The sequence below is a fragment of the Eulemur rufifrons genome, chromosome 2 (assembly GCF_041146395.1).
Source record: "Eulemur rufifrons isolate Redbay chromosome 2, OSU_ERuf_1, whole genome shotgun sequence".
NCBI classification, from domain to species: domain Eukaryota; kingdom Metazoa; phylum Chordata; class Mammalia; order Primates; family Lemuridae; genus Eulemur; species Eulemur rufifrons.
The window spans coordinates 81934750-81959810 of record NC_090984.1 but is presented as its reverse complement, the minus strand read 5'-3'; the positions used below and the strand labels follow the sequence as shown (position 1 = coordinate 81959810).

General features: G+C 40.9%; 1 protein-coding gene across 4 annotated transcripts in view; it reads left to right on the top strand.

Annotated features, from left to right (window-relative positions):
* The window catches only part of NIN (ninein), a 93573-nt gene that overhangs the window by 10101 nt on the left and 58411 nt on the right, over positions 1-25061 (top strand). For all 4 annotated transcript variants that reach the window (XM_069486848.1, XM_069486876.1, XM_069486858.1 and 1 more), the window contains 2 exons: positions 10369-10450; positions 22136-22305. In XM_069486848.1, coding sequence (XP_069342949.1) covers positions 10369-10450; positions 22136-22305 — 252 coding nt within the window. The remainder of the gene's footprint in view (positions 1-10368; positions 10451-22135; positions 22306-25061) is intronic.

Below are 25061 nucleotides of genomic sequence, written 5' to 3'. Positions count from 1 at the left end.
TTGAACTGGGAGTTCTGAAGATTGAACCATTTGCTCCTCATCACGTAATGCACTCAAATGTTTTTGAGTTTTACCTCAGTCTCAGACACCGGAACAAAACAATGGTGTCTCCCAGTGTGCTCCTTGGGGATCTCAGGCCTTTTGGTGTCGAAGGAATAATATAAAAGGATGAATCTGTTTTAGTGCTTATTGAAGCCTGAGAAGATATAATACAACTTAAGGTTTCCTTGAGATGTTTTCTTAGAGTTAGAGTAAATATGGGATCCTCTGCCATGAACAGATTGCACCTTGGCGGCAGATTAACAGTTTGCCCTCCAGATGTTGCACATTTTTGCCCTCATTTGGTAGACTAAAACAGGGAACAGTTATCGATTGATTTGTTAATGACTTGACACTACCAGCCTTCGTTTTACGTTTGCTATTTGCCTGAATAATGAATACCTAAGTGGTCTATAGTGTGATATTTACTTAGTGAGCCAGTGATAAAAGTTAAATAGATATGTGCATATTGATTTTGTGTGGGAGGTCCCTGGTGATTGTCTTGAGAACAGGGTTGGCATGAATTAATGCACGGCTGTGAAATTTGCATTTTTTATGAAACTGAATTATTCTCAGATGATCACACAAACTTGGCCATATGCTGTTAAGATACTCTATATAGTCTATACTTTTAAATTGTTAAGGAAAAAATTCCTTAGGATTCACTGAAGCAATCCAAGTGATATATTGAGTAGGGATCATAAGTTATAAAATTATAAGTTTTTAATGCCATTTTTTTTCTCTTTAGAAGGTATTTATAGAAAAACTTATAACAGTTAGCAGCTTGGTTTAATAAAAAAAGAAAGGGTAGCATGACAAATCTGAATATATTCATCTATTCATTAATTCAACAAATATGTATTGTATGTGTTCTGCATGTCAGGCATTCCTTTAATCTTATGGTATGGGTGCAACTTATTTATAGTTATGTTTATCGTAAACTACAGTTTTTCATTAAATTGGTTTTTGGATACATTAGTATCCATCAGCTTCCTGGATGCTTGTGGCTTTACTTTTGTCTTTTAAATCTTAATGAGTATAATTTTTAAATAAAACAAAACTTCCAAGTTACCTATATTGGAATTGGGCTGCATTAATCATTTTTTCTTGAAAAATGAATGAAATAAAAAGTATTGTCCCTCTCAATCAAGAATATTAATATTGTCTGTAGATTTTTTAATTTTATGATTCATCTTCAGTAGCTTGTGGTTTTTTTGGTTTTTTTTTTTTTAAGCCTAATGTTTCTTTTAACAGTTGTTAAGGAAAGTAACTTGGCATTTTCATGCATTTTACTATAAGGTCATTTCCCCCAAAATTATATTTCAATTCATCTGTCTTGCTATATAAGTTGAAGCCCTATTCCCTTGAGTGCTGTGGTTACTTACACAAATGTTTGAAAAGCCTAAAGCTTGTAGATCCCAGATTTGAAGGCAAAGGGGACATTGCTGGTGTTTCCTACCAGGTTATCAAAAGGGCTCCATCCATCTTTGTCATCAGTTAAGCACTTGTCAGCTGGGTGAGGTCCCAACACCGAGGAACTTACAGGCTAATCAGGTAATATACCTGGCTGGTGAATGGTACGGGGAGCAGATGCTATAAAAATCTAAGAAAGGGAACCATGAACTAAGTTTTATCCCAGCAATTGATACCAATTGTAGGTACTTCTGTTTCTTCTGTCTTATAAATGAAGTGTTTCCACATGCCTCCGTATCTCTTTTATTAGAAATCAGGACATAAAGGAGACAATTTGCCTTGGTTTTGTTGAAACCTTTAGTTATATTCAGTTTTCAAAATGTATTTTCCTTTCTTTGTGCAGTATAGCAACTTTGAGACAAAACAACCTCTAAAGTCCTGAAGAGTTTTATTGCCATAGTCATTAATATGAATTTGGATGCTGAAATACTCCATGTCCCTGGCATTCTTTAGAATGAGAATGAGCCACCTGGCGGTAGAATTTCCCATTGGCTTCCAAAGAGTCCCATAGATATGTGGACTTTGGTTGTCAAAGGTACTTTTTAGAATTAATTTTTATTTCTTTATTTTTTGGAGATGGGGTCTCACTGTGTTGCCCAAGCTGGACTCAAACTCCTGGGATCAAGTGATCTCAGCCTGTCTCAGCCTCTCAAGTAGCTGAGAATACAGGCACATGCCTTAGCACCCAGCTAATTAGTATTAAAATTTTATAGCTGTACAAATAGATACTTTGGCTCAGGCTTCCCACCTTTCATTTTAAAGTGCTTGGGGTTTTTTAATATATGTCATGATTAATTTCATATGGTAGGTTTGCTTATTTGTTTTCAACTCATTAAAAGCTTTTAAAGGTTTCTTTTTCTTATACACATTTTAATCATTTGAAGAGTAAACTGTAAATAAAGAAGTTCTTTCTGTTGATGATTATTTGGATTTGTTCTTCGTGTGCAAAATTGTGCTCGATCATCAAATAGTGCCTACCCCATAATAGGCACTATTTATTTATAACTATCCGCATGACCATGCTTCTATTTCATATTGTTGATCTGAGGCCTTTGTACCTATTGGAAGGGATGGTGGAATCATTCCTCATTGCATGTCTCAAATATCTGAACATTTACTTTATCTTAGTGTTTAACCATTATAGTTTAACCTGAAATGGTGAGGGTTATTTATTTATTTATTTTTTTATTCCCACGTTGGTCTTGTGACTTGGGGTAAACCACCATTCCTTTCCTTCACAGGAATCTCATTTGGGGTAGATTTGAACTCCTAAGGGTCTGTGTTTCCCCATTTATAGATAAGAAGATCTTCTTATTAGGAGGCAGTTAGACTTGCTTCTATTCTGTATTAATACTTTCTCATCAAACTCATTGCAAAATTAGGTTTGATTTTGTACACTGTAAACCCTGGAGTCTCTTACAAGGCATTTAGTGTGCCCCTTGGGCAGAGAAGAGAGCTATTGGCCTTGAACTCTGAACAGCAAGTAGGAACAAGTGCTAAACGGCTATTGTCTTCTACCTACTTTATTTCATAATACCTATCTCCTTTGCCAGAGAAGATACAGTCAGAAATCTTCATTAGATTTCACTAATATTCCACTGATACTTTTATGAGTAGCTTTCTGTCTGGATGCAGAGACTTAAAGTTCTACAGCATCCATCACAGATTTCAGACTTCAGAGTTTATCTGTATGTCAGGGAAACATAGAACCTGGAAAGGCTTGTCCAAGGTCAGACAACTCATTTGAGACAGTGCCAGGATGGGATCCTAGACTTCCCATTCCCTGCATTTGAATGCATATCTTCACAGTTTCCTCAAACTCCAAATATGCAAAACTGAATCTCATTCTCCATCCCCCTCCAAACACCACCACCACCACCATTACTGTGTCAAAATAGTATAAGAGCAATTTTTGAAGTCAGACCTGGATTCCAGTACTGCCTCTTGCCTCTCCGTAGCCATATGGGCATGTTATCTTAAATACTCTGAGCCTCAGTTTCTTCATCTGCTTAATGGGAAAAGTAATACCCTCCTTACAAGATTGTGATGAATGTTGACTAAGATAGGGTATGTCAAAGACTTATGGAGCCAGGGACACAGTTAACCCATTTTATCTGGCTGTATGCTCTCCTCTATCCCCTACATACCCAGAACAGGTTTTGGTAAATAATGACTTCCTAGTAATGATTTTCTAAGGAAGGTTGTTAGAGTGGAGAATGGGTTTACTAGAAGCCCTCTTGTGTGGTGGTGGTTTGAATTCATTTTCTTCTGTAGGGAGGGCTTCTTGGATCAGTCTTGGAGTACAACCTCATATGGTTGTTTTAGGTTTTAAAACCTGCCTTTTAAAATTGCTTTTCCTCTCCCTACGTTGTCTATAGTAAGTGAGTACTAAGCTACAATAAACCGAATACTTTATTTAGAAGAAAACATTTCATGCGTATGTCTTTCTTCGTGAAAATATGTCTTTTCCTTAGTCTGTCATTTCTCTTTGCATAATGCTATAAACGTTATTTTCCTGTACATTGACCTTCTGATGAGTCCATATTTCTATACCCATTTCAACTAACACGGAATGTTTTGAATGTTCTTTCATCAATTTCCCTTTGTATTAATAGATACAAACCTACTAAGTTTAATGACACTTACATAGCCCTTCGTCTTGTTTAAGTGCTAAGCTCACCTTGTTAAGTGCTGTGTTGAGTTCTCCCATCTTGGGTCTGTTTGAGGTTCTGCCTGTGCACATGTGGAAACTGTACATTTGATCTCTACGATTGCAGGAGATGATTTTATGCAATGTTAGGTTCCTTATTCTACTTCCTGTTGCAGTTTTTTTGTGGTTTGAAATCAATTTTGTTTTTTGTGTGGTGCTTAAACTCTTCAGAAAGTCAAATTTTATCTCTAAAAAACAATTCATATGAAATGTGGAGAGGAAAAGTGATGAGATAAATTTCTACTAAGTGATGGTGACACATGACAAAAAATATCAGACTTGACTAGTCATCCTATTAATTTAGTTTAAATGTCATGTGTGCTTTTAGTCAGTCATGTAATTTTCCCATTGCTGCAAACTGCCCTTTGAGGCATATAAGATATAGGAATGCTTGTAAAATGAAAGACAGCAATTATTATTCAAATGAGGGACCAACCAGGGTATGCACAACTTGGAAGCTTGTTACCTTGTGAGATTTAATTATATTGTATATTTGTGAAGATTTATAAATTTTAACATAATACAATAGTCAAGCTCCCTTGGAGGAGAAAAATGATATTTAAGAATTCCAGTTACTGAGCATAGTGGGCCCACTGATGCTCAATTCTTCACAATAGAGGATGTTTGTCAACATTTTGGTTCTGGGTTGTGCCCTAAGGGGCTTTTCCACCACATCAATATTCATGAGCCTTGATGGAAAATAGCAGTCACCTGCCTCCATTAGAGAACCATCTCTTTGAAAGATGTGGCATTTACTGCTATTTAAATCCAAGGGCCCAGCGTCCATGTGCCCTTGCATGAAGGAAAATAAAGATCAAAGTAGGACTTAAAGCTGCTCCAATGGTTTTGATCAACTGCTGAGTGGTGTCTGGATTTTTGGATTTTTTTGTTAGGGAAGGCAGTTGTCAACTAGATAGACATTATTGGATTATGAAGAACCTTGGAGTTAATAATCATGTTTAGTCTTTTACAGAGCCCTTTTTAGTCTGACATGAGGCTGGTTTACTATATCATAAGTTCATTTTGGAAACCTTTAACCTATCCCTGTGAACATCTTAGAGAAGTCAAGTGTCACAAAACTGTTCCTATTTTCCTCCCCACTGGCCAAGTAGGATTTGCTAATTCATCAGAAGCCCCTACCAGTTTGTTTTTGTCTCTGTCAAGGCACTTACCAGGTTCTACCCTGTAGTTACTGATAAACTTGCCTGTCTTTCCCCTTTCCGCCCTCCCACTTTCTAGAATCTAGAATGTAGCTGATAAAGTCTTTGAGGGGAGAGATTATGTATCTTCTTGATTTTGTATCCCCTGGTACTGCCTTGTGCCTGGTGTGTGCCTTACACCTGGTGACTTTATGAGGCTTTGACTTGCAGCAGCAGGGGGTTTCCCTGGGAGGTCAGACCGAGAGTGAAGCAGGTCTGGGCCCCAAAGGGCTGCCGGGCTCTGATGCGTCCAGTCAGAGGCCTGGCTCTCTGAGTGATCCCATCCCTTCCAAGACATGTGGCCTTGGGCGAGGCATATGCCTTCTCTGAGCCTCTCTCCCCTCAGCTTTGAGGTGGGGCCTCTGCCTTGATCATCTCACATGGGTGTTGTGAGATTTACTTGACAAAATGTCCAGGAAAGAGTGAACCTGCAATAATGCCCCCATTCATCTGGCATTATGGGTCCAGGACCCACATTAATAAAGTTTTTTAATAACTGAATCTTTTACCCCATTTAGTGGCAGACTCCAAAAAAGAAAAAAAAAAGTTGACTACTGGGGATTAAAAACATTTTTTAAAATTTTATCCTGTGAAAGACTATATTAAACATAATTAGATTGTCCTTGATCATTTACAATCTTTTTGATCCATCAGTTTTTCTTCTTTGTAGTAATAGCAATGCCCTCAGGGTTCATTTAGCAGCATATGGATCCATACCCCAACACTACATAGCCCCAGCCTATTAGGTTTTTGAGTGCGTGTGTCATCTTTTTTTTAATAGTTTACATAGTTTTTTAAATGGGGTTATTAAAATAGCTTTATATACTATAAAAAAAATTCTACTTTATTTTTGTTTGAAGGAGGGTAGTAATGTCTTTTCTCAATCTCATAGGTTGATAGTTTTTTCTTGTACTTACCTTGGTGTGCCCCTGTCTTGTATTTGCTGTTTCTAATCTGTAGTGGGTTGTGAAGCAAGGTCATGAAGTTTATGATAAATCAGGTAGAGTAAGAACATATAGATCCTAGGCTGGGCGTGGTGGCTCACGACCACCATTAGATTTGGTTTTGTATACTGTAAACCCTTGAGTCTCTTACAAGGTATTTAGTGTGCCCCTTGGGTAGAGGGGAGAGCTATTGGCCTTGAACTCTGAACAGCAAGTAGGAACAAGTGCTAAATGGCTATTGTCTTCTACCTACTTTATTTCATGATACCCATCTCCTTTGCCAGAGACGATACAGTCAGGAATGCTCATTAGATTTCACGACCACCATTAGAAAGCCATCTAGCACTTTGAGAGACCAAGGCAGGAGGATTGCTGAGCCCAGGAGGTCAAGACCAGCCTGGGCAACATAGCGAGATCCCATCTCTACAAAAAAAAAAATTTTTTTTAAATCAGCTGGGTGTGGAGGCATGCACTTGTAGTCCTAGCTACTCGGGGGAGACTGAGGCGTGGGAGGATCGCTTGAGCCCAGGCAGGAGTGTAAGGGAGCTAGGATTAAGCTACTGCACTCCAGCCTGGGCAACAGAGAGAGACCCTGTCTCTTTACATATATATATATGTATACACACATACATATACATACACACACATGGATATATATTTGAGTTGGTTGTGTGGCATTTTCTATGAGAAGAGCACATGAGTTTTATGATACCTGCGTCAGCTTTTGACCCCATTTGTTTGTTTCCTGATTGTCTGCTGGACTCTAGATAGTTGAGGCTGTGATATTAACAACCTCCATATAAATGAGGTTCATACTGTCACAACAGCGTGTGTGTGTTATATCATGTTCAAGAGATCCTGAGGCCTCATATAAAGCCTCGGAAGTTGACTAGAATTAATACCGGGTAATAGATGTCTTTGTCGTTTGTCAGGGGGAGTAAAGTTGAGGTACATAGACCTCTGAGTGACCTTCACAAGAAATACTCACTGAATTGAACTATGTCAGGACCAGATTCAGAAGGGCTCTTTCCAATTGCCTCTTTCAAAACTAATGCCTTTAGAAGACCCAGGGGAGACCCACAGAGAGAAGTGTAAAGGATTTGAAATTCTCAAGACAAATACCTCCTTTTTGAAATGGTAGCGTCTTTATGTTCAACTTGTGACTGTAGCAAGGGGAGACAGGTTTCATTCATGTCCCTCCATTAATATACTAAGAGAGAGGAGAAACCCAGAGCTGTGGTCCCTAAACACAACAGACCGGATCAGTTTCTCTGATGTTGTGCAATGCCAGAGGTCCTGGGGGAGCAGGCAGCCCCCAGGACCACCTCCTGCTGCCCCCCACCATTCCCACTGGGCTATCCCAGTCACTCCATAGCCAGCTGCTTTGCTTGAAAATATGGCCTTGTTTCTCTGAAAAAAGTGGTGGAAACAGTCACCCCTGCTAGTCTACCTGCTCACAGTACTAACTACCACTTGCTGGATACCTGATAAGTCCCAGGACATTCTAGACACTTTACATAATTCTCATTTTGTCTCCATAACACAGGGAGGTGGTATCATCAATAACCTAAGATGTACACAGTGCTCTTAGCACAGTACCTGACTTTCTGTGATATTTCAGGAGAGTCTGAGCTTTGTGGCGGCAGAAATTTTCATCACTTTCACTAACAGCTGTATCAGCAGGGCCTAGTACACTGCCTGGCACATATATTGAGCAGCTACTCAGTAAATATTTGTGGAGTGAATAATAAATATCCGTTGTTATAGATATCCCCATTTTTTATAGATGAGCAAACTAAAACTTGGAGAAGTTTAGTAATGTAGCCCGTTCACAGCAAGAAGTGAGGGACATTGCTCTCTCCCGCCTGTCCTGAGAAGAAGGAATGATTCTGGCAGGGATTAGTAGATGCCTGTCGTGTGGCCCTGAGTGACAGAGCTCTTGGGTATGTGATACTGTGAACTGGCTGGTTGGGAAGATGGCCTTGCCCTTTAGAGCCCACCTCTGACTTGGGAACAATAGCAGGACCTGGCAGCTCCTCCCTCCCCTAGGCTTTGCTGTGATTTGTCAGCTGTGAAAGCTAATTAGCACGGCTTACATTTCTACAGTCTTTTAACCCTTTCATTGATTGTACACCCTGGCTCTTTAGCAAATGCCTGGCCAGCCTCCTCCCTGACAGAATTGTACTTGGGTTCTTTAGATTATGTTGATTTTTAAAGTCTGTATGATGTAACTTGAAATTTGCTAGGAGGATAAATCCTAAGTGTTCTTTGCAGCAAACTAAAAAAAAAAAAAAAAAAGTTGTAACTATGTGAGATAATGGATATGTTAATTAGCTTGATTGTGATTATTTCACATTGTAAATGTGTATCAAGTCATCAAGTTGTATGCCTTAAATATATACAACTAAACATATTAAGAAATAAGGTCCATACAATTTAAAAGAAATATGATTGCAAGTAATTTCAATTACTCAAAACTAATGTAATAGTGAAATCACACATACTTTGGGAGAGAGTAGTAAATTGCAAGCAAATAACAATTTTACGACATGTAAATCTCAAGGGATTCCTCTCCTTTGATTTTCACAGAGAAGACATTATGCAATTTTTCCTCCATTGTTTCAAAACATTGTTACAATAATGAGATTTGGGCCCAGTGCAGTGGCTCACACCTGTAATCCTAGCACTCTGGGAGGCCAAGGCCGGTGGATCCTTTGAGCTCAAGAGTTCGAGACCAGCCTGAGCAAGAGTGAGACCCCGTCTCTACTAAAAATAGAAAGAAATTAGCTGAACAACTAAAAATATATAGAAAAAATTAGCTGGGCATGGTGGCACATGCCTGTAGTCCTAGCTACTCGGGAGGCTGAGGCAGGAGGATCACTTGAGCCCAGGAGTTTGAGGTTGCTGTGAGCTAGGCTGATGCCACGGCACTCTAGCCTGGGCAACAAAGCGAGACTCTGTCTCAAATAAATAAATAAATGAAATAATGAGGTTTGCTGCTTTTCCAAGTTTAATTTGGAAGTGATTTTTATCTGTCGCCTATATTTAAACCTTTAGGCAGTATTTTGTAATGACTTCAAAAGAGACCCATGGAAGCACAAATTACAAATTTATCAAAATTATATTTACATATGGGATTCTGTGTAAATAGGTGCCATATTTTCAAACTAGAATTATGGTGAGAAGAAATATCATTTCTCCCTCCAGCTTCATGGTGAGATCACATAAATTTAAGTTATAGAAGAATATACTAGGCCATAAAGAAAACTGTCCTACTCTTTTAACCGAAGTATAATAATAGCCCAGATCTATTCACTTAAATAAAACTCAGGTTCTTTCCCACTTCCGTCAAGATAATTGTAAGAATTCAGGGAAATGCTTCTCAAGGTACTTTTTATCCTTTGTGTTTGCTATTGATTTTTGCTTGTTTACAGAATCATAGGGGCCTTGGGAGATAAATATTATATATCTGCCCTAGGCAAGACTCTATTCAAGTCATCCTCAAAAGATAGCTTACTCCCTTCTAGAATATCTTAAGAGATGAAAGCATCTGTGGGTCACCGGTACAATGGATCATATACTGGGGAAGTTTTTTCTTACATCTAAGCTAATGTCTTTCTTTTCTGGTCTTGCTCAGAGAAATAAAAGGAACTAGGAGTTTATTTTTTTATTTATTTATTTTTACTTCCTCCCAACCCCCGGAGCTGGGAGTTTAAAACAAATTTTCTCTGAGTTTATAAAGAGGGTTTTGCTATATAGCTTTTCCCCTTGGGGGTTGAATAAATATCGATGCTGATATTAGTGTTTATGACATTGGATGTCAAAAATGATCAGCCATTTTCCCTTCTGTATTTAAAGAAATGAAAAAAGGGAACAAAATGGGTTATGACTCACACTGTCAGGCTGTCAGGGTGGGAACAAACAGTTCTGATACCTTGTAGATAGATTTGCATTCTTAGGGCTGTGGAAATGATTTTAAATTTATTCCTAATTGCCTTTTTAGGTGCACTTTGATCAATTTAAAGAAGCATTAATACTTATCTTGTCTAGAACTCTATCAAATGAAGAACGCTTTCAAGAACCAGGTAAGGGCACTAACTTTTCTTCTCTATATTGCCCATTGAAAGTTGTCCAGGGAAGAATTTGGGGACCTTGAAACATGTCTGTGAAGGATTTGGGACATCTGCCTTTCACAATCTGAGCAGTTATTTTCAGGGACTTCTCTTCGATATTATCATAAAAGCCTTGCAGCTGTTGAACACTAAAATGAGACTTCTCTACTACAGCAGCTTAGTGTGGAAAAAAATAATTGGATTATTCCTGGGCAATATGTCAGATGGCATGGGTATAACTCATTCTTGGAATGAGCAGAGTGAAGCTGAATGGTAACGGCCTTCATCCTTATTTCCTGTGTACATGGAAGGATATGATTTGGGGGAAATTTCTCCTAAAAGTGGAACGGAGGCCATTCTAGAGATAATTTTGCTTAGTCCTAGTGAATGGATAACCTCTACTGTAGACATTGTCACATTATATTATACTTGTTTATCTGTCTCCTCCCCTCAAGTGATAGTTCCTTGAGGACATGTTTTTTTTTTCCTTTTTTGTATTTCCAATGCCTAGAAGAATGCTTAGCATATAGTAAGTATTCAATGAATATTATGAAATAAAAGACTTAATATTGTATTAATACTTCATTGGCTTTTTAAAAAGTACCATAGATTATAAGATACATTGTTATTTTATGCATCTCTAAAAGCAAAAATTGTTGCCAATTATAATGTAAAATGCTATTGATTATAAAATACATTCTAATTTCAGAGTGTTCAAATCTGGTATTGGGGTGCGTGTGTCTTAGAATCAATGAAATACGGTAAATGTTTAAGGGGAAGTCTAAACAGTGTGGCGATTTGTGTTACAGTTCAGTCTGGCTTTATTAAGTCAAGGGCTTTCAGGGGCTGGGTAGGGGTTGACTATAAAGGGGAATGATGGAATTTTGGGGATGATGAAACTTGTATCTTGATTGTGCTGGCAATTACCTGACTGTATGAGTTTTTCCAACTCATAGAATTTGGCACTAATGGAGTGAAATGTACTCTATATAAATTATACCTCAATAAACCCGACTTTAAAAAAGAACATCAAAAACATAGTCCAGTTTTGAGACTGAGACGGAATTGTTAACATTTTATGGCTATGCAAAGTCATTCAATGTGACCTATTTAGATGAGGCACAGATGGGACCTCATTTCTTACCGTTGCTGGTGATCCAGTTCTTCATCCTACCTCCTGAAATGCTCCAGATTTGTGTTGTGTGTGTGAATACTGCCTTCAGCAGTGTTTTGGATTCTGGATTGTGTCTCCCCCTTTCTGCCAATGGTGTCACCCCTAGGCAGGTTATTCTCAATTCTGAGGCTTGCCAGAGCTCTCTAGAAGCCTCTAGTGAGCCTGGGAGGGAGGTTATTGCATTCTTGAGATTTTCCAGACGAACAATAAAATTTCTGTAGGTTATCACTGCTGGAATATGGACTTTAGTTACTTATGAGGTCTCACAGTTAATTGGTATTTTTGCTTTTTTAAGGCTATCTGTCATCTTGATAACAATGGTGGGAGATCTAGGGGCCCTGAATAGAGCTGTGGTGTTCACTGCTCAGGGAAGATTTTAGTTAATATGAGCATAGGTAATATAAGCATAAATTCAATGCTCTTCTGTGTAGTGATACCAATAATGTGCTTTTATGTGGATTTGGAATGGGCAGTCCTGCCACTAATCCATGTCATCCCTCTGCTGCCCTTTCTTCAAAACCTGGACTGTCATCTTCCAGGAAATTGTCGAAATAAATTTACAGGTTTATGGTGACTACAAATGTGACGGGTGCCCCCTAGAGTAGTGCGGTGTTGTGCTCTGAGCAATAAGATGAGCTAGACAATAGCTGGTTGAGCTTGGGCACAGCCAGGAAGTGAAGTTTATAAGTCTAGCTCCAGATGGCGATTTCATAGTTATGTGTGTGCCTCACTGCTGTGCAAGCAGAGATCATAATTTGTACAAGTCTTCCAGGACAACACACAGAAGGGATTTTTATAGTTTTGCTTTGTGTTCCATCCTTTGGGTAGGCTGCTGCAAATCTTTTTTACGGAACTGCCCCAAATCACTGTAATGCAGCAGCAAAGTATTTATTGGTAGCATTTCATCAAGCGTTTAGATGACTTCCCTAACATTTGTCCTGGCAGGGTTGAGCCTGTGCCTTAAGAATGTTTTATCTAATATGAGGCATGAGTCAGCCCTTCCACCCACGTTCCCTGCTTTGTTCCTGAGGATCTCTGCTTTTTCTGTCTTTTGCCCCTCTCTCCCTGGCCCCTCCAGTTGTTTGTGGGGATTCTGCAATTCTTTCCACTCAAATATTCTTCCACCCACTCTAAAATGTGACTCTACCCCTGCAGGCTGGCTGGGTTTGGGTAGAGAAAAAGAGAGCACGGGCAGGATTCCAATGCGGTATGTCAGGAGGCCACCCGAGTTCATCTCTCCCTCTGCCTCTGTGACAGTAGCTGTCCCTTAAATCTTAGACCACAGCATTTTAGGGCTGGAGAGAACACTGCCATTTTACTGAGGAGCAAATTGAGGCCCCAGGAGGGCTGTAGCTTAACTGAAGTCTTACAGACAATGGCAGAGGAGGGTGCTAAGAGAAGGATGCACCCTGGGATGTGATTCAAGGAGGCTTCAGTTTAAGGCTTTATCCTTCACATGGATAAGCCAAAGGGTCTGAGAAGTGGCTGGAGGCAGCAAGGAGGCATGAATAAAAGCAAGTTTCACCTGGTCCTTGGTGACAGGGCTGCCTGTGTCCTCAGCATTATTTCACTGCTCAGTACTTAGTTCATCTTTTATCATAACGGGCCAGGTTTGTGGTATTTTTGTCTTGCACTTTCAAATCAGTATACTTGGTAGACTTTGAGAAAAAAGGTTACTTTTAACTATGCCAGGAGACTGAAAAAAATAGGTGCACCATAGTGCACAGCCTTAGAAACTGCAAGGGTCATGAATTGATATTTTATCACACTGAAGATTGTTGTAAGTTAAAATAGCAGATACTGTATCAGACTGTAATCTACAAAAGTCAGCTTGATACAATGGGAAGACCCTTGAATGAGAGACTGGAAAATACTGGCTCTGCCCCTCTAATCGGGTGACCTTATACATCACAACCTCTGTAGTCTTTAGTCACTCGTTTGTAAAAGTGGTTGTACCAGAAAATACTTAAAATTCCTTTCAGTTTCAAGATTCAATTGTATTATCTCCTAATATCTAAATGACATTGTCTATGTCTACAAAAAAAGCTAGCTTTGTGTTTCTGTAAGATTTTACTTAATATAAATTGACACTATAAAGTTCTTCTTCCTGAGGACAAATGCCTAGTATATTTCATGCTTTTATATTCTTCTAATAAAAGGCAGTTGTGTATAAATTAAACAGAAACAAAGCTCTGATGGGATTTGAGAGCAGATGAAATTAAGTCATTATTTCCATCATCTTGAGTTCTGCCATTTATAACTTCTCTAGGCACAGTTTATTTTTAGATTGGGGGGTATGGACTAGATTATTTTCAGCATCTTGTTAACTCTGATATTTATGATTCTAAGATGTGGAATTTTCCCCCTAAAAAGCAATAATATTAATAATAAGAACAACAACACAATAAAAAATACTGAAATTCAGATAAGTGCAAGAAAAATGGGTTTGGGAGTAGGGAGTCCTTTGTAAATTCCAAACTGATTAACATTGCCAGTGGCATAACTCTCTCATATCTATGTGTACAATTTAATTTTTAAATTATTTTTCTGGAATAAGAGAGGGGCAACAACTTAATTATTATCTATTCAATTTGCCACAGCTTTGAATTATAAGATTTTTGTAATGGAAATGCTGGCATGGGCTCTATGCTACATGGCATCAACATGCCAGCTGGATCTGCTCTCCAGAGATCTCGTCCTCGTTTGATGCATCTTGCATTAGATTTCTGTCCCATGGTAGATGTTAGCATAATGCAGAAAGCCCCTTCTTTCCCTGATGTAATTCATTGAAAATGTCAATCCTTTGTTTTTTGGTGGGGAAAAACTCAGGTTTGCAAAAGCCACTCATTAGAAAAATAGGATCAGGCATCGTTTGGGTATAGATGATTGGTTTTTTTGTAACAGACCTTCCTAATTCCAGGAACTGCCTTAACTGTAATTATTTTTCTTGTATTTTGAAAAAAAACATAAATATAATTAACAGATATCTTTTCATTTGCTCAGCAAATGTGCATTGGAACAGGTCCTATGGCCCAGCATTGGGCTAGATTGTGATTTGCTGTGATTGAAGATTTGTGTTTGCAACTCTGTTCAGAGGCCTTGGACCAGGTGCTGAAGTCTGACTGAGGTCCCTGTTTTTAGGCAGTATTACACACAGGTGGCCCAAGAGGCTTATTTTGTTGTCTGTCCTCTCTTTGGTTATGTCAGAACTTAGTCTCTATTCTCTTGGGGTCAATGAGATGCTAACAGTGAGGATCAGAAGTTTTCTTCAAAGCAAACCAAACCACTACCACCACCATTAGCGCCGATGACAACAACAACAACAACAAAGAGGGTGTTAGGAGTGTGTTTATGAGGTCATGAGAAATTGGAAACACACCTATCAGTGGTCATGTAAAATGATGGAACCTTTCTGGAATTATGTAAGAAAATAATCACCAAGAACTATAATAATGTGCTTTTGGCTAACCAATCCCACTCTCAGATTTTATGCCATGTGAATAATTATGGATATACACAAAGATGTGTATATAGGGTAGTCTTTTGAAATAGTGAAATACATATATATGTATACATACACACACACACACACACACAAATTGAGCATCCCTAATCCAAAAATTCAAAGTCCAAAATGCTCCAAAATCTGAAACTTTTTGAGCACCAACATGATGTGCAAAGCAAAAATTCTGGATTTTCGGATTTAGGGCGCTCAACTGATATAGCTCAAATATTCCAAAATCAAAAAAAGAATCCGAAATCTGAAACACTTCTGCTCCTGAGTATTTCAGATAAGGGATATTCAACCTATCTAAACAAGCAAAATAATTTGACAGTGTATTAGTGGACAAATTATGCTGTAACTGTGTAATCAAAGACTACACAGCTATTAAACTGTGCTGTAGAAGAATACTTATTGTTATAATTTTACTAAGGGTAGAAGAGCGATCTTTTAAAAAAATATGTGTACATATGCAAGAAATACTGATATTATTTAAAATTAGAGAATTGGCATGTCCCTCACATCAGCCCATTGACGCAGGGAAAGGAGATTAACAAGGAGAAAATTGGGGCAAGAACAAGATCGGGATCAGGACAGCTCTGGTTTCAGAGATGACGAACTGGATAACGTCATTACACATTTGCCACAAATCTTACCTGTTCCAACAGTGAGCTGGAGGAGATCTGCTGTGGGATTGAGGGCTGCTGGACTCTTCCTGACTTTGCTCCAAGAGGCGCCCAATGCTGGGTACCTGCTCCTGGCCAGAGGGCTTTGGGCTGCAGGAGCTCCTGGGACAGAAGCTGCTAGGTGGGGACAGTGGCCTTGCTCCATGGATCTCCTGTTGTTTTCCCTCCCTCCAGATGAGGAAACTAAGTGTTCATGAGGTTAAGTATTCTGAACCTGGGTATGAACAAGGGCCCAGGTCTGGATCCATTTGATTCCAAAGCCTGGACTCTGTCCATGAAGCCCTGCTGCTCGGGAAAGTGTTACTGTCTAGATGAGTAGATAATTCTAACACGTAAAATGCTCTTAGAAACATACGATCGTAGTTATCATTAAGTTGGGAGCTATAGACAGTATGAGTTTCACTAAATGCATAGGAGAAAGGGTTCTGTGGAAGTTGTGCCAATAAAAGATCTGATATTCTGTGTTCCCCAAGTGCCATTTTAAAAAAAGAAATAAGAAAGTTGTGCCAAGAAGTTACTTGGAAGAAATGAGTTAATTGTGAATCTCTTCCTTCTTCCCCAAAATGGCTCAGGATGCAGAGCCGCCTCACAGGGGTCAGCTGGTTGACCGTCCTATGAAAAGGCTGGGGAAGCATCCGTATGATTACTGTCAACTCAAACTCTTTCCTGTTGATTTCCTGTTGTTGTTAGGGCTTAGAGAGACCATCTAGTCAGCCCAGTCAGCCCTGCGGTTGCCAGGCCACACTCATCCACCATCTTTGGCACCTTTGCTGGGTGCTGACCTTCCCCTCGAAGCCTTGCTCCCAGCCAGGGCTACTCAAAGCCACCCCATTACCTTTGTGTCCAGAAGCCCCTGCGTTCCTGCAAGAGGCATCATTCAGATAGGTGAGAATATGGAGACCACTCCTTAAATTCTGTCACTGCATCCAGGGAGCACCTGAAAGACCTAACTGAAATCTGCATTTTGCATTGAGATTCCAGGAGAGGGGAGGAGTTGGAGAGCGAGGTGCTAATGCCCCCCCCCCCCCACCCAGTCAAGCTGCTGCCTTGGAAAGGGCTTTGCACACAGAAGCATGGGGTGATGGGGCTGGGGGTGTCTGGGAAGCAAAAGGAACGGCAGATAATGTCAGAAGGCTTTTGCTGATGTCTGTTTTATGTTGTTCATTCTCTCTTGACCTCTCTTCTCATCTCCCCTCCTTGGGATGTCCTCCTCCCCACTCCTTTCTTTGCCCTACCACCCTGACTTGCCTCTACTACTCCCCTCCTCCCCCCCCACTTCACTCTTCCCCTGGCTCTTCACCCCACCCCCATCTGTTTCTCTTGCTCTCCTTCCCCTCCCTCCATAGGCTGCTAGGTCTCTACCATCTCCTGCCCCCTCCCGCTTCTCTCCCTCTCTTGGTCTCAGTCTGCCTCTGTCTGTCTCCATCAGCCTCTGTCTGTATCTCTAGGTCTCTCTCTCTCTTGATCTTGGTCTCCCCTTTGATTCTTTCTCTTCCTTTTTCTTTCATTTGGAATCAGGTGTGGGTTTGCACTTTGATTGCATGATCCCTGTGTAATGGTGCGTTCAGAATAGTTGAGGAGGTGGATGTGCAGTGGGGCTGGGTGGTGCTCATTTGCTGCCTGACTGCCTTTTCCCAAGAAAGCTTCTTGGGGGGGGCGGGGGGGCTTGTCTTGAGGTTTGCACATGCTTCATTTCTGGCCACTTTTTATTTTCAAATGGATTTCAGCAATCCTGTGAGCTTGGCAGAAATGTGGTATGAAAGGCCTCCTGCTTGCCTTACCCCCTGTGCTGAGGTTCTCTGGATAGGGCAGTGTCTCTGGGAATGATTTCTCAGGCTCACTAAATGGGTCAGGAAGAGTAGTAGAAAGAAAAGTTCTATATTAGCAATTCCAGAATGAGAATATCAGCACCACAAGGGCAGGTCTTTCTTTCTCATCTTTGAAATAGCCTCAGGTCATTTTGGGGAACAGGGAAGTTTGATTGAAAAGATTATATAATATCCATCTTATCCTTCAACATGTACAGCATAATGCTGTGCACATGGCAGGTGTTCAGGAAATGCAGGTTAAATGAATCTGCTTAACACGGGAGGGCATCTTTGAAAATCTCCTTTAACTTCCCATGTATGTGCTATGAGTGCTACTTCATTCCAGGTTCTAAGCTTGTGCTTTTGCAAAGAAAGCATTCGATTAAATAAATAGTACTTAGGCTTTTAAGTAACTATTTCTGCTTTCCTTACATCTTCATTGCTTTGCCTTTGGCTGTCCCTGCAGTGTTTTAGGAGAGCTGAGAGTTCCAATCTGCATCACATAGATGGCTGTGTCAGTTTTAGGAGACAGTGAAAAGTATACTCTGTATTGCTTAGTGTGGAGTTGAGGAAGATGTGTTTCGCCCTCCACACTGCTGCTGGGAAGGGAATTGGGAAAGGAATGAGGTGGGCAAGTTTTGTTTGTTTGCCCTGCCTGACATTATATTTTTTTTGTTGTTGTTGTTGAGACAGAGTCTCACTTTGTTGCCCAGGCTAGAGTGAGTGCCGTGGCGTCAGCTTAGCTCACAGCAACCTCAGACTCCTCGGCTTAAGCGATCCTCCTGCCTCAGCCTCCCGAGTAGCTGGGACTACAGGCATGCGCCACTATGCCCGGCTAATTTTTTCTATATAGATTTTTAGTTGTCCATATAATGTCTTTCTATTTTTAGTAGAGACGGGGTCTCGCTCTTGCTCAGGCTGGTCTCGAACTCCTGACCTCGAGCAATCCACCCGCCTCGGCCTCCCAGAGTGCTAGGATTACAGGCGTGAGCCACCTCGCCCGGCCCTGACATTATATTTTAATTTTCTTTTTATTATATGTACAAGACCTCTGGCCAAAACTCATAGCATGTGCATGGTGGTTCATCCAGATTTGGAAGGTGAACATTAGCACGGCTGTGGAGTTTCTCTTCTTGGGAAAGATGAGATGTGGAGTAAAAAACGCGGTGTCTGAGCATGCAGGCTTTGTTAATTTCTAAGGCCAGAAGGGATAGTATTTTCCTCATCTTTTCGTGAGACTTTTCGCCATCTGCTCTGCAGAGACTGTCCCTCACTTCCACGTTCCTCCAGCAGTCTTTAGGGGATTGAAGCATGGTTTCTCTGTTGCCCCCTGCTCATAACCAAGCATTTGTTTTATAAAACCTAGATCGTCTAAACAAGGGCAGGTGGGAATGCCTGGAAGCCACCTTCCTCTGAGTGGTGTATCCCATAATAAGCTCTCCGGGGATGGGGTGCAAGGCTCCGCCAGGCACGCCGGGCTGGTCTGCTTTCCTCCAAAGCCCATTTGTTTTTATGTAGTGATGCCAATAGGAGAAATAGAAAATGGGAAAGAAGGGAAAATGACTCAGATGCTTGACTATCCAGGCAGAATTGTAAATACACTTTCAGGGAACTCAATGACTGAAGGCACAGCCATCCTTTATACTTGTCTCACTGCCATTTCCCATCCCCCTAAGAGCAGTTACTTACACCTATGTTAAAGGAAGCTTTGTGACATCAGCAATTTCATTTCTTAATAAGCCAAATAATCCCTTATTACCTAACATAGATAAAACTGTTCCAGAAGGAAACCCTGAAAATATGTAAGTTCCATCCAGATGCGCTTGTAAAGGAAATAAACTTTGCCCCGGGCCTGCAGTTTTGCATTTCTTCCCTTGGGCCTGGTAAGAAAGGGGCAAGGCCTTTAACTTGAGTGTGTGAGTGTCCTGAAATCCCCGCTGTTTGGTGGATTGCTGCTGAGTTCTAGAGCCCTGGCGGAAGTTGCTAAGAAGAATCCGAGTTCTCACATGCGTGACACAGTGGTGGCTGCCAGCCAGGAGTGTTCTCTGTGGACGTTCTTCCTGTTCCCATCTCTCTTCCCCTCTTATTATGTAAGCGCAGATGCTCTAATCTAAGTAGGAGGGGAATGTGTGAATGTGTGTGTGTAATTCTAAGAGATAACTATTTTTAAATGGTGTGATTAGTCTAATTCTTTCTTGGTCACATGGATGGTTTAGAAAATTCAGTGATGAGGAAACCTTAATAACCCATTTTTCCTTTGTGTGTGCTGGTATCTTCTTCCTGAAAAGATTATACAGTTTAATAGACTTATGTAGAAATTGACTTGGTCACGTATGTATAGTCTGTGAAAGATATTAAGTTAAAGTTTGCTTATCATTAAGTTAAAGTTTGGTTATTATGATGAGATAATTTTTTTTAAAAGTTCCTGGCAAAGCATAAATAAGTAAATAAATAAACCAACAGGGTCCCTGTTGGCTCGCAGTCTGTTACCTCTCACTGCTTAGAGAAAGAGCCCTTTTGGATCCACTGCTGCTTTCTGTGCCACATGGGATGTGGGATAGTTAGTCATAAATAACTAGGGAATTGTTTCATCCACAGGGAGGTGTGGGATTAGATCACAGTGGGTTTTCTTAAGATGTTTGCTTTCTCCCGCTATTTCCCCTCTGAAGACGTGTGGCTCCTTTGCTACTTCCATCCCCAAGACTCGACTCTTCCCACACTGGGAAAATCCCCACGCTCCATTTTCTGAGGTTACAAGTTTTTCGTTTAATTTTTTCTAAACTCCCATCGTCGCTAAATGGTATATCTTGTTGTCTGCCACTGATGTTTAAGGATATGTAATAAATTAAGGATGGTTCTGCATTGCCTCTTATCTGACTAGCATCTGTGGGTGTCAGCTGCCAACAAGTAGCTCGGGTGTCTGGGCCGCTCCTGAATACTCACAAGCTGACACACTCTCTTCTGATGAAAGGTACCTTCAAATATGCATGTGATTTTCAATACAGATTCTGTATGCTTAAACTCTTCCCGCAAGAGAATCGCTCGACCTAATAAAATGACTTGGCTGGGACTTTTAAAAAGCTGGATGTAAATATTGCTAGAAATTACATAGCGAGCATAAATACTTCACTCTGAGCTTCGCCGAGCATTTTTGGAATGCTTCTGGGCCACATTTGTGAATAGAGTGAAATCCAAGCTTGCAGAGGAAAGGCATGGGGTGGGGGAGGTGGTGAGTTGAACAGGGTCACCAGTCCTCCCAGGGACACTGGAAAGTAGTGGCCAACCCCTAACATGGCCCCAATGGTGATAAGGGAAGGGTTCTGCTCTTTGAGTTCTTATCTAATCAACCACCCTCATTTTGATGATATATGGACATATCTCATTTAAACATCTACGTGTCTGAGTTCAGACATATCTTGCTAAGACTTATGTTCAATCAGACAATATGTCTATGTGGAAAATAAGACAACAGAAATCAAAGCATTGCCAGTCTTTCGTATTTTAATAGAATGTTTTATTCTAATACTATGCAAGGTACTAAAAAAAAAAAACTATGAGATGACATTTGAATAGAGTGAAGTATTTATTTTATTGCTTTAAAGCTATCCATTGTAGAAAAAGGTTAGTTTGTAATGGTGGTGGTGGCGGTGGTGGTGAAGGTGGTGGTGGTGGTGGTGGTGAATGTTGAACCTGAGACCTGTTGTGTCAAAATGCTGAAGTCCTTCTTTAAGGTCAAGAGATGACTCTCCCCTCATGCACATTCCTTTTTATTTTGTGTAACACTGATGCTCATGAAGAGGAAAAACACAATACACCCTTTTTCTTACTGTGGTTTTACATTTGCGATTTTATTCCACAGCTTTTAATTTTATAATGAGGTCTTGATGCCAGGTTTCATATAAGTGACTAGCTGTCATTGATTAGAATCTACTGTGTCAGTTTCTTTGTTCTGTCATCCTGCTTGTCTGAGAGATCAGAAAGTGGAACGGTTAACAAAGGAGTCATTGAGGTAAGGGGAGGTGTTTCAGACTAATTGGTGTGGATGCTAACTTTTCAGTGCTGATACGGTGTCCATTTTCTTACCCTTTTCCAAGACTTCCTCCAAGGTATCTCTTTGTCAGTATGGTCTCCCCACTCCCCCTTACCCCCCAACCCCTGCAAAACACCAGCTTAATAAACAGAAGAACAGATATGACCCCTGACCTTTTCCTGATCTTAATTCTGAACTGTTACGTTAAATCCCTTGCTGCCATCATTGGATCTCTCCCATCAGAGGCAGATGTATTCTCAGGGTGCTGCAAGTCATTCAGAATTAGAAGTCATGCTCCATATGTGACCTGATGGTTCATACACACCCACTGCCACCACAGCTGGCAGACAGTGGTGGTTTATTTTGGGGCTGGTATAAGAGCCCGTGTCTGACGGCTGTGTCAGCCTGAGGCTGAGATTCTCATGTAATGTGGCCTCACCTCTTGTCTCCTTGCCCAGACTGCTCACTAGAAGCTCAGCCCAAATATGTTAGAGGTGGGAAGCGTTATGGACGGAGGTCCTTGCCCGAGTTTCAAGAGTCGGTGGAGGAGTTTGCAGAGGTGACAGTGATTGAGCCACTGGATGAAGAAGCGCGGCCTTCACACATCCCAGCCAGTGAGCGCAACGAGGTAAGAAGCTGGACAGTCACCTGGATCCCGAGTGTGAGTGCTCACGTCAGGAGAACTGACGGAAGTTCATGGCGTGACGTGGGCTTTTCTCCGTTACCAGCTCCCTGCTGATCATATTACTTGCCTTTTGGACATATGTGGCTAATCTTTTTTAATGTTTTCACCTCTGTTTCAGTTTTTGTAGAGCTGACTTTTCTGTGCATGCTTCAGGTGTACACATTTAGAATTCAAGTATTTTTATATTATCTGGGGTCTGCTACCTGTAGCTCTTCTTGGGAATATCTCTCTCCTCCATGGCACTGTAATGTTTAGTTATTTACAAAGCTAACCAACCCCTCCTCTCCCTGCCGTCCCAAACTATAAAACAGCATCCGTGATAGGTAGGAAATGAAAGCAATGTGTCTAGGCATTTTGAGAGCCTGCGTCTTATCTTTTGTGGTAAAGCAGCTGAAACACTTGGTTCTTGCCTCAAGACACATGGAGCAGGGCCACTTGCACAGTGCTCAGCAGCTGCCACGGCTCTTCTTACTGGTTCTGTTGCACCCGGGCGTGTCTCGCTCTCCAGCGTTAGGAGATTCGCCTGCCCCCCTCCTCCCTTCTTTTCATTGTGCACATTGCCGTAATCTACCAATAAAGGGGGAGCATTAACATTTTCTTTATTCTTTCTTTACGGCTCATTTACCAGCATCCCATTTATAGAACATGATTGAAAATGCCATGCTGAGCAAGCTCTAAATATTTCTTGTAAATCCCAGCTCAGACTGGGGCTGCAGATATTTCGGATACTAATATAAACTGTAAAGGAGACAAAGCATTTCAACTTTCTGAAAGTGCTCTGTAGATTGTATATTGATTTGGGTGTGCATGTGTATGTGCACGCATGTGTTCATTGCTGTCTAACGTCTATGTTCAGCTTACTATCATCTGCAGGAAGCTTACTCCCAATAATATCCTCTCCAGTCAGTCATCTAGCATCCTCAACTTTCCAGAATACCCACAGACTCAAAGATAACTAGAAAGAGCCCAGGTGTGGAGAAGAAATGCATCTGGCAGTAAGCAGTGAAATTTATAAGAACACATGACGGATCTGTTAATCAGAAGAAGTCTGCATCATTTCTTTAAAACGAGCGATACTTGTCCTCACACCAGAAGTGAAGGAGCAGTAGCAGAAATGTTATTGAGAAGAGAAAGAGGGAAAACAACTAGAAGAGAGAAAACCCACAAAGGTAGTATGGGTTAAGAAGTGATGGCCGAAAACAGAAAAAGCCATGAAAAAGGAAAAGGAAAACACTGCCTAGAACATCACAGTACCAGGAGTCTGGTCAGTCTGGGCCAGAGGCTACTTCCCATCTTAGGTACAGTTTCAGCAGTCCCTTCCCTTTCTTGGGTCCCTTTGAGAATTAGATAGGGACCTTTCCCCAATAAAACACATATACTCACATGCACAAAAATTTTACATGTACAATTTCAGGAAGGCAATTAATTTGCATAATTTAGTTAGTACAGTGTTCATAATATTTATCTTGCTGGTCAGTAAGGGTATCATTTTATTACATAAAGTCTGTTTTATAACCCTGAGTAGTATGGAATGTATTTTACTTCTCTGTGAAAAAGAAATGGTTAAAATGTCTCAACACTTTAGGGGGTAAGTTTTTGTTATTTGGAAAACACTTTAACATCTGAGATCTCATTTCTCCAACTATTGTCAGTCCCAAAGGTATTATTATTTGGTGCTAAGGAATTAAATGATTACTTATTTTTTGATATGATAGTTTCTAGTCCCCACCTGGAAATACCCAGAAAGTTCTTAGGCAGGGCTGACTTGTCGGCAGCATATCTTCTTATGTCCTTGGTATATCTTAATCCGCTGATGTCCAGTAAAGCTTACTGTTTAAAAAGTGAGACTTTGGTTTCATGTATAAATAAAGATAAGAACTGAGGCCTGAGCCCAGGCAAAATCTTACAGCCTGTGTCTCAGTAAAAGAATATATTGGGAGAATCATTTCACCCGTGACGTGCTACCGCTTCCTTAGCTGCTCCAGAAACCCCTTAGATGTGACCTCTTGATGGTGTCAGTGGAAGGCATAGTGCGTACCACCCTCCGTGAGCACAACTGCAGATGGAGGCTCCGAGAGGGTCGTGTCTCTGGACTTCCGTCCTCAGCAAGGACTCCTGCTGACGCAACTTTGATATTGTTGTACTTACACCAGAACAATGCCCACAGGAGCACCAGGTGACACCTTTTCACCCTGCCTTTTTTTTAATTGCCAAAAGTAGACTGAAACCAAAGCTCATGCAACTGCTTTTTTGCCTAAAAATGAAGTGTTTTGTAAGCTGAATTGAGTCCGTCAGTTTTCAAATAATTTCTATCTTTTTAAAAAAATTAATAGCTTCACATGTGATGTTTTTAATGTTCCTGATGACATTGTTAAAAGGGCAAAGCCCAGCATTATGCAGCAGCCGTGGCTGAGGATCATACGTGCTGCCTTCACTGGTGCGTGTACAGTGGTCCTGTGGTGCGGTTTTGTCAGCCTGCCAGTCTCGCTACATACCGTTGTGTCAAGATGGCATTCCCGTTTCCTGGCCAGTTTCCATATCCACCTCAGCGATTGAGGGCTACTCTGTTGGCCAATGGGCAGCATGGGCTTGCTCCAAAGCCCCCTGCCCCTTCTGCAGAAGCTGTCTGTGTCTCCTAGGAGACCCCGGTGATCTCCCCTCTTCTAGGCTGGCCTCCAGCTGGGGAGGGGAGGGGTGAA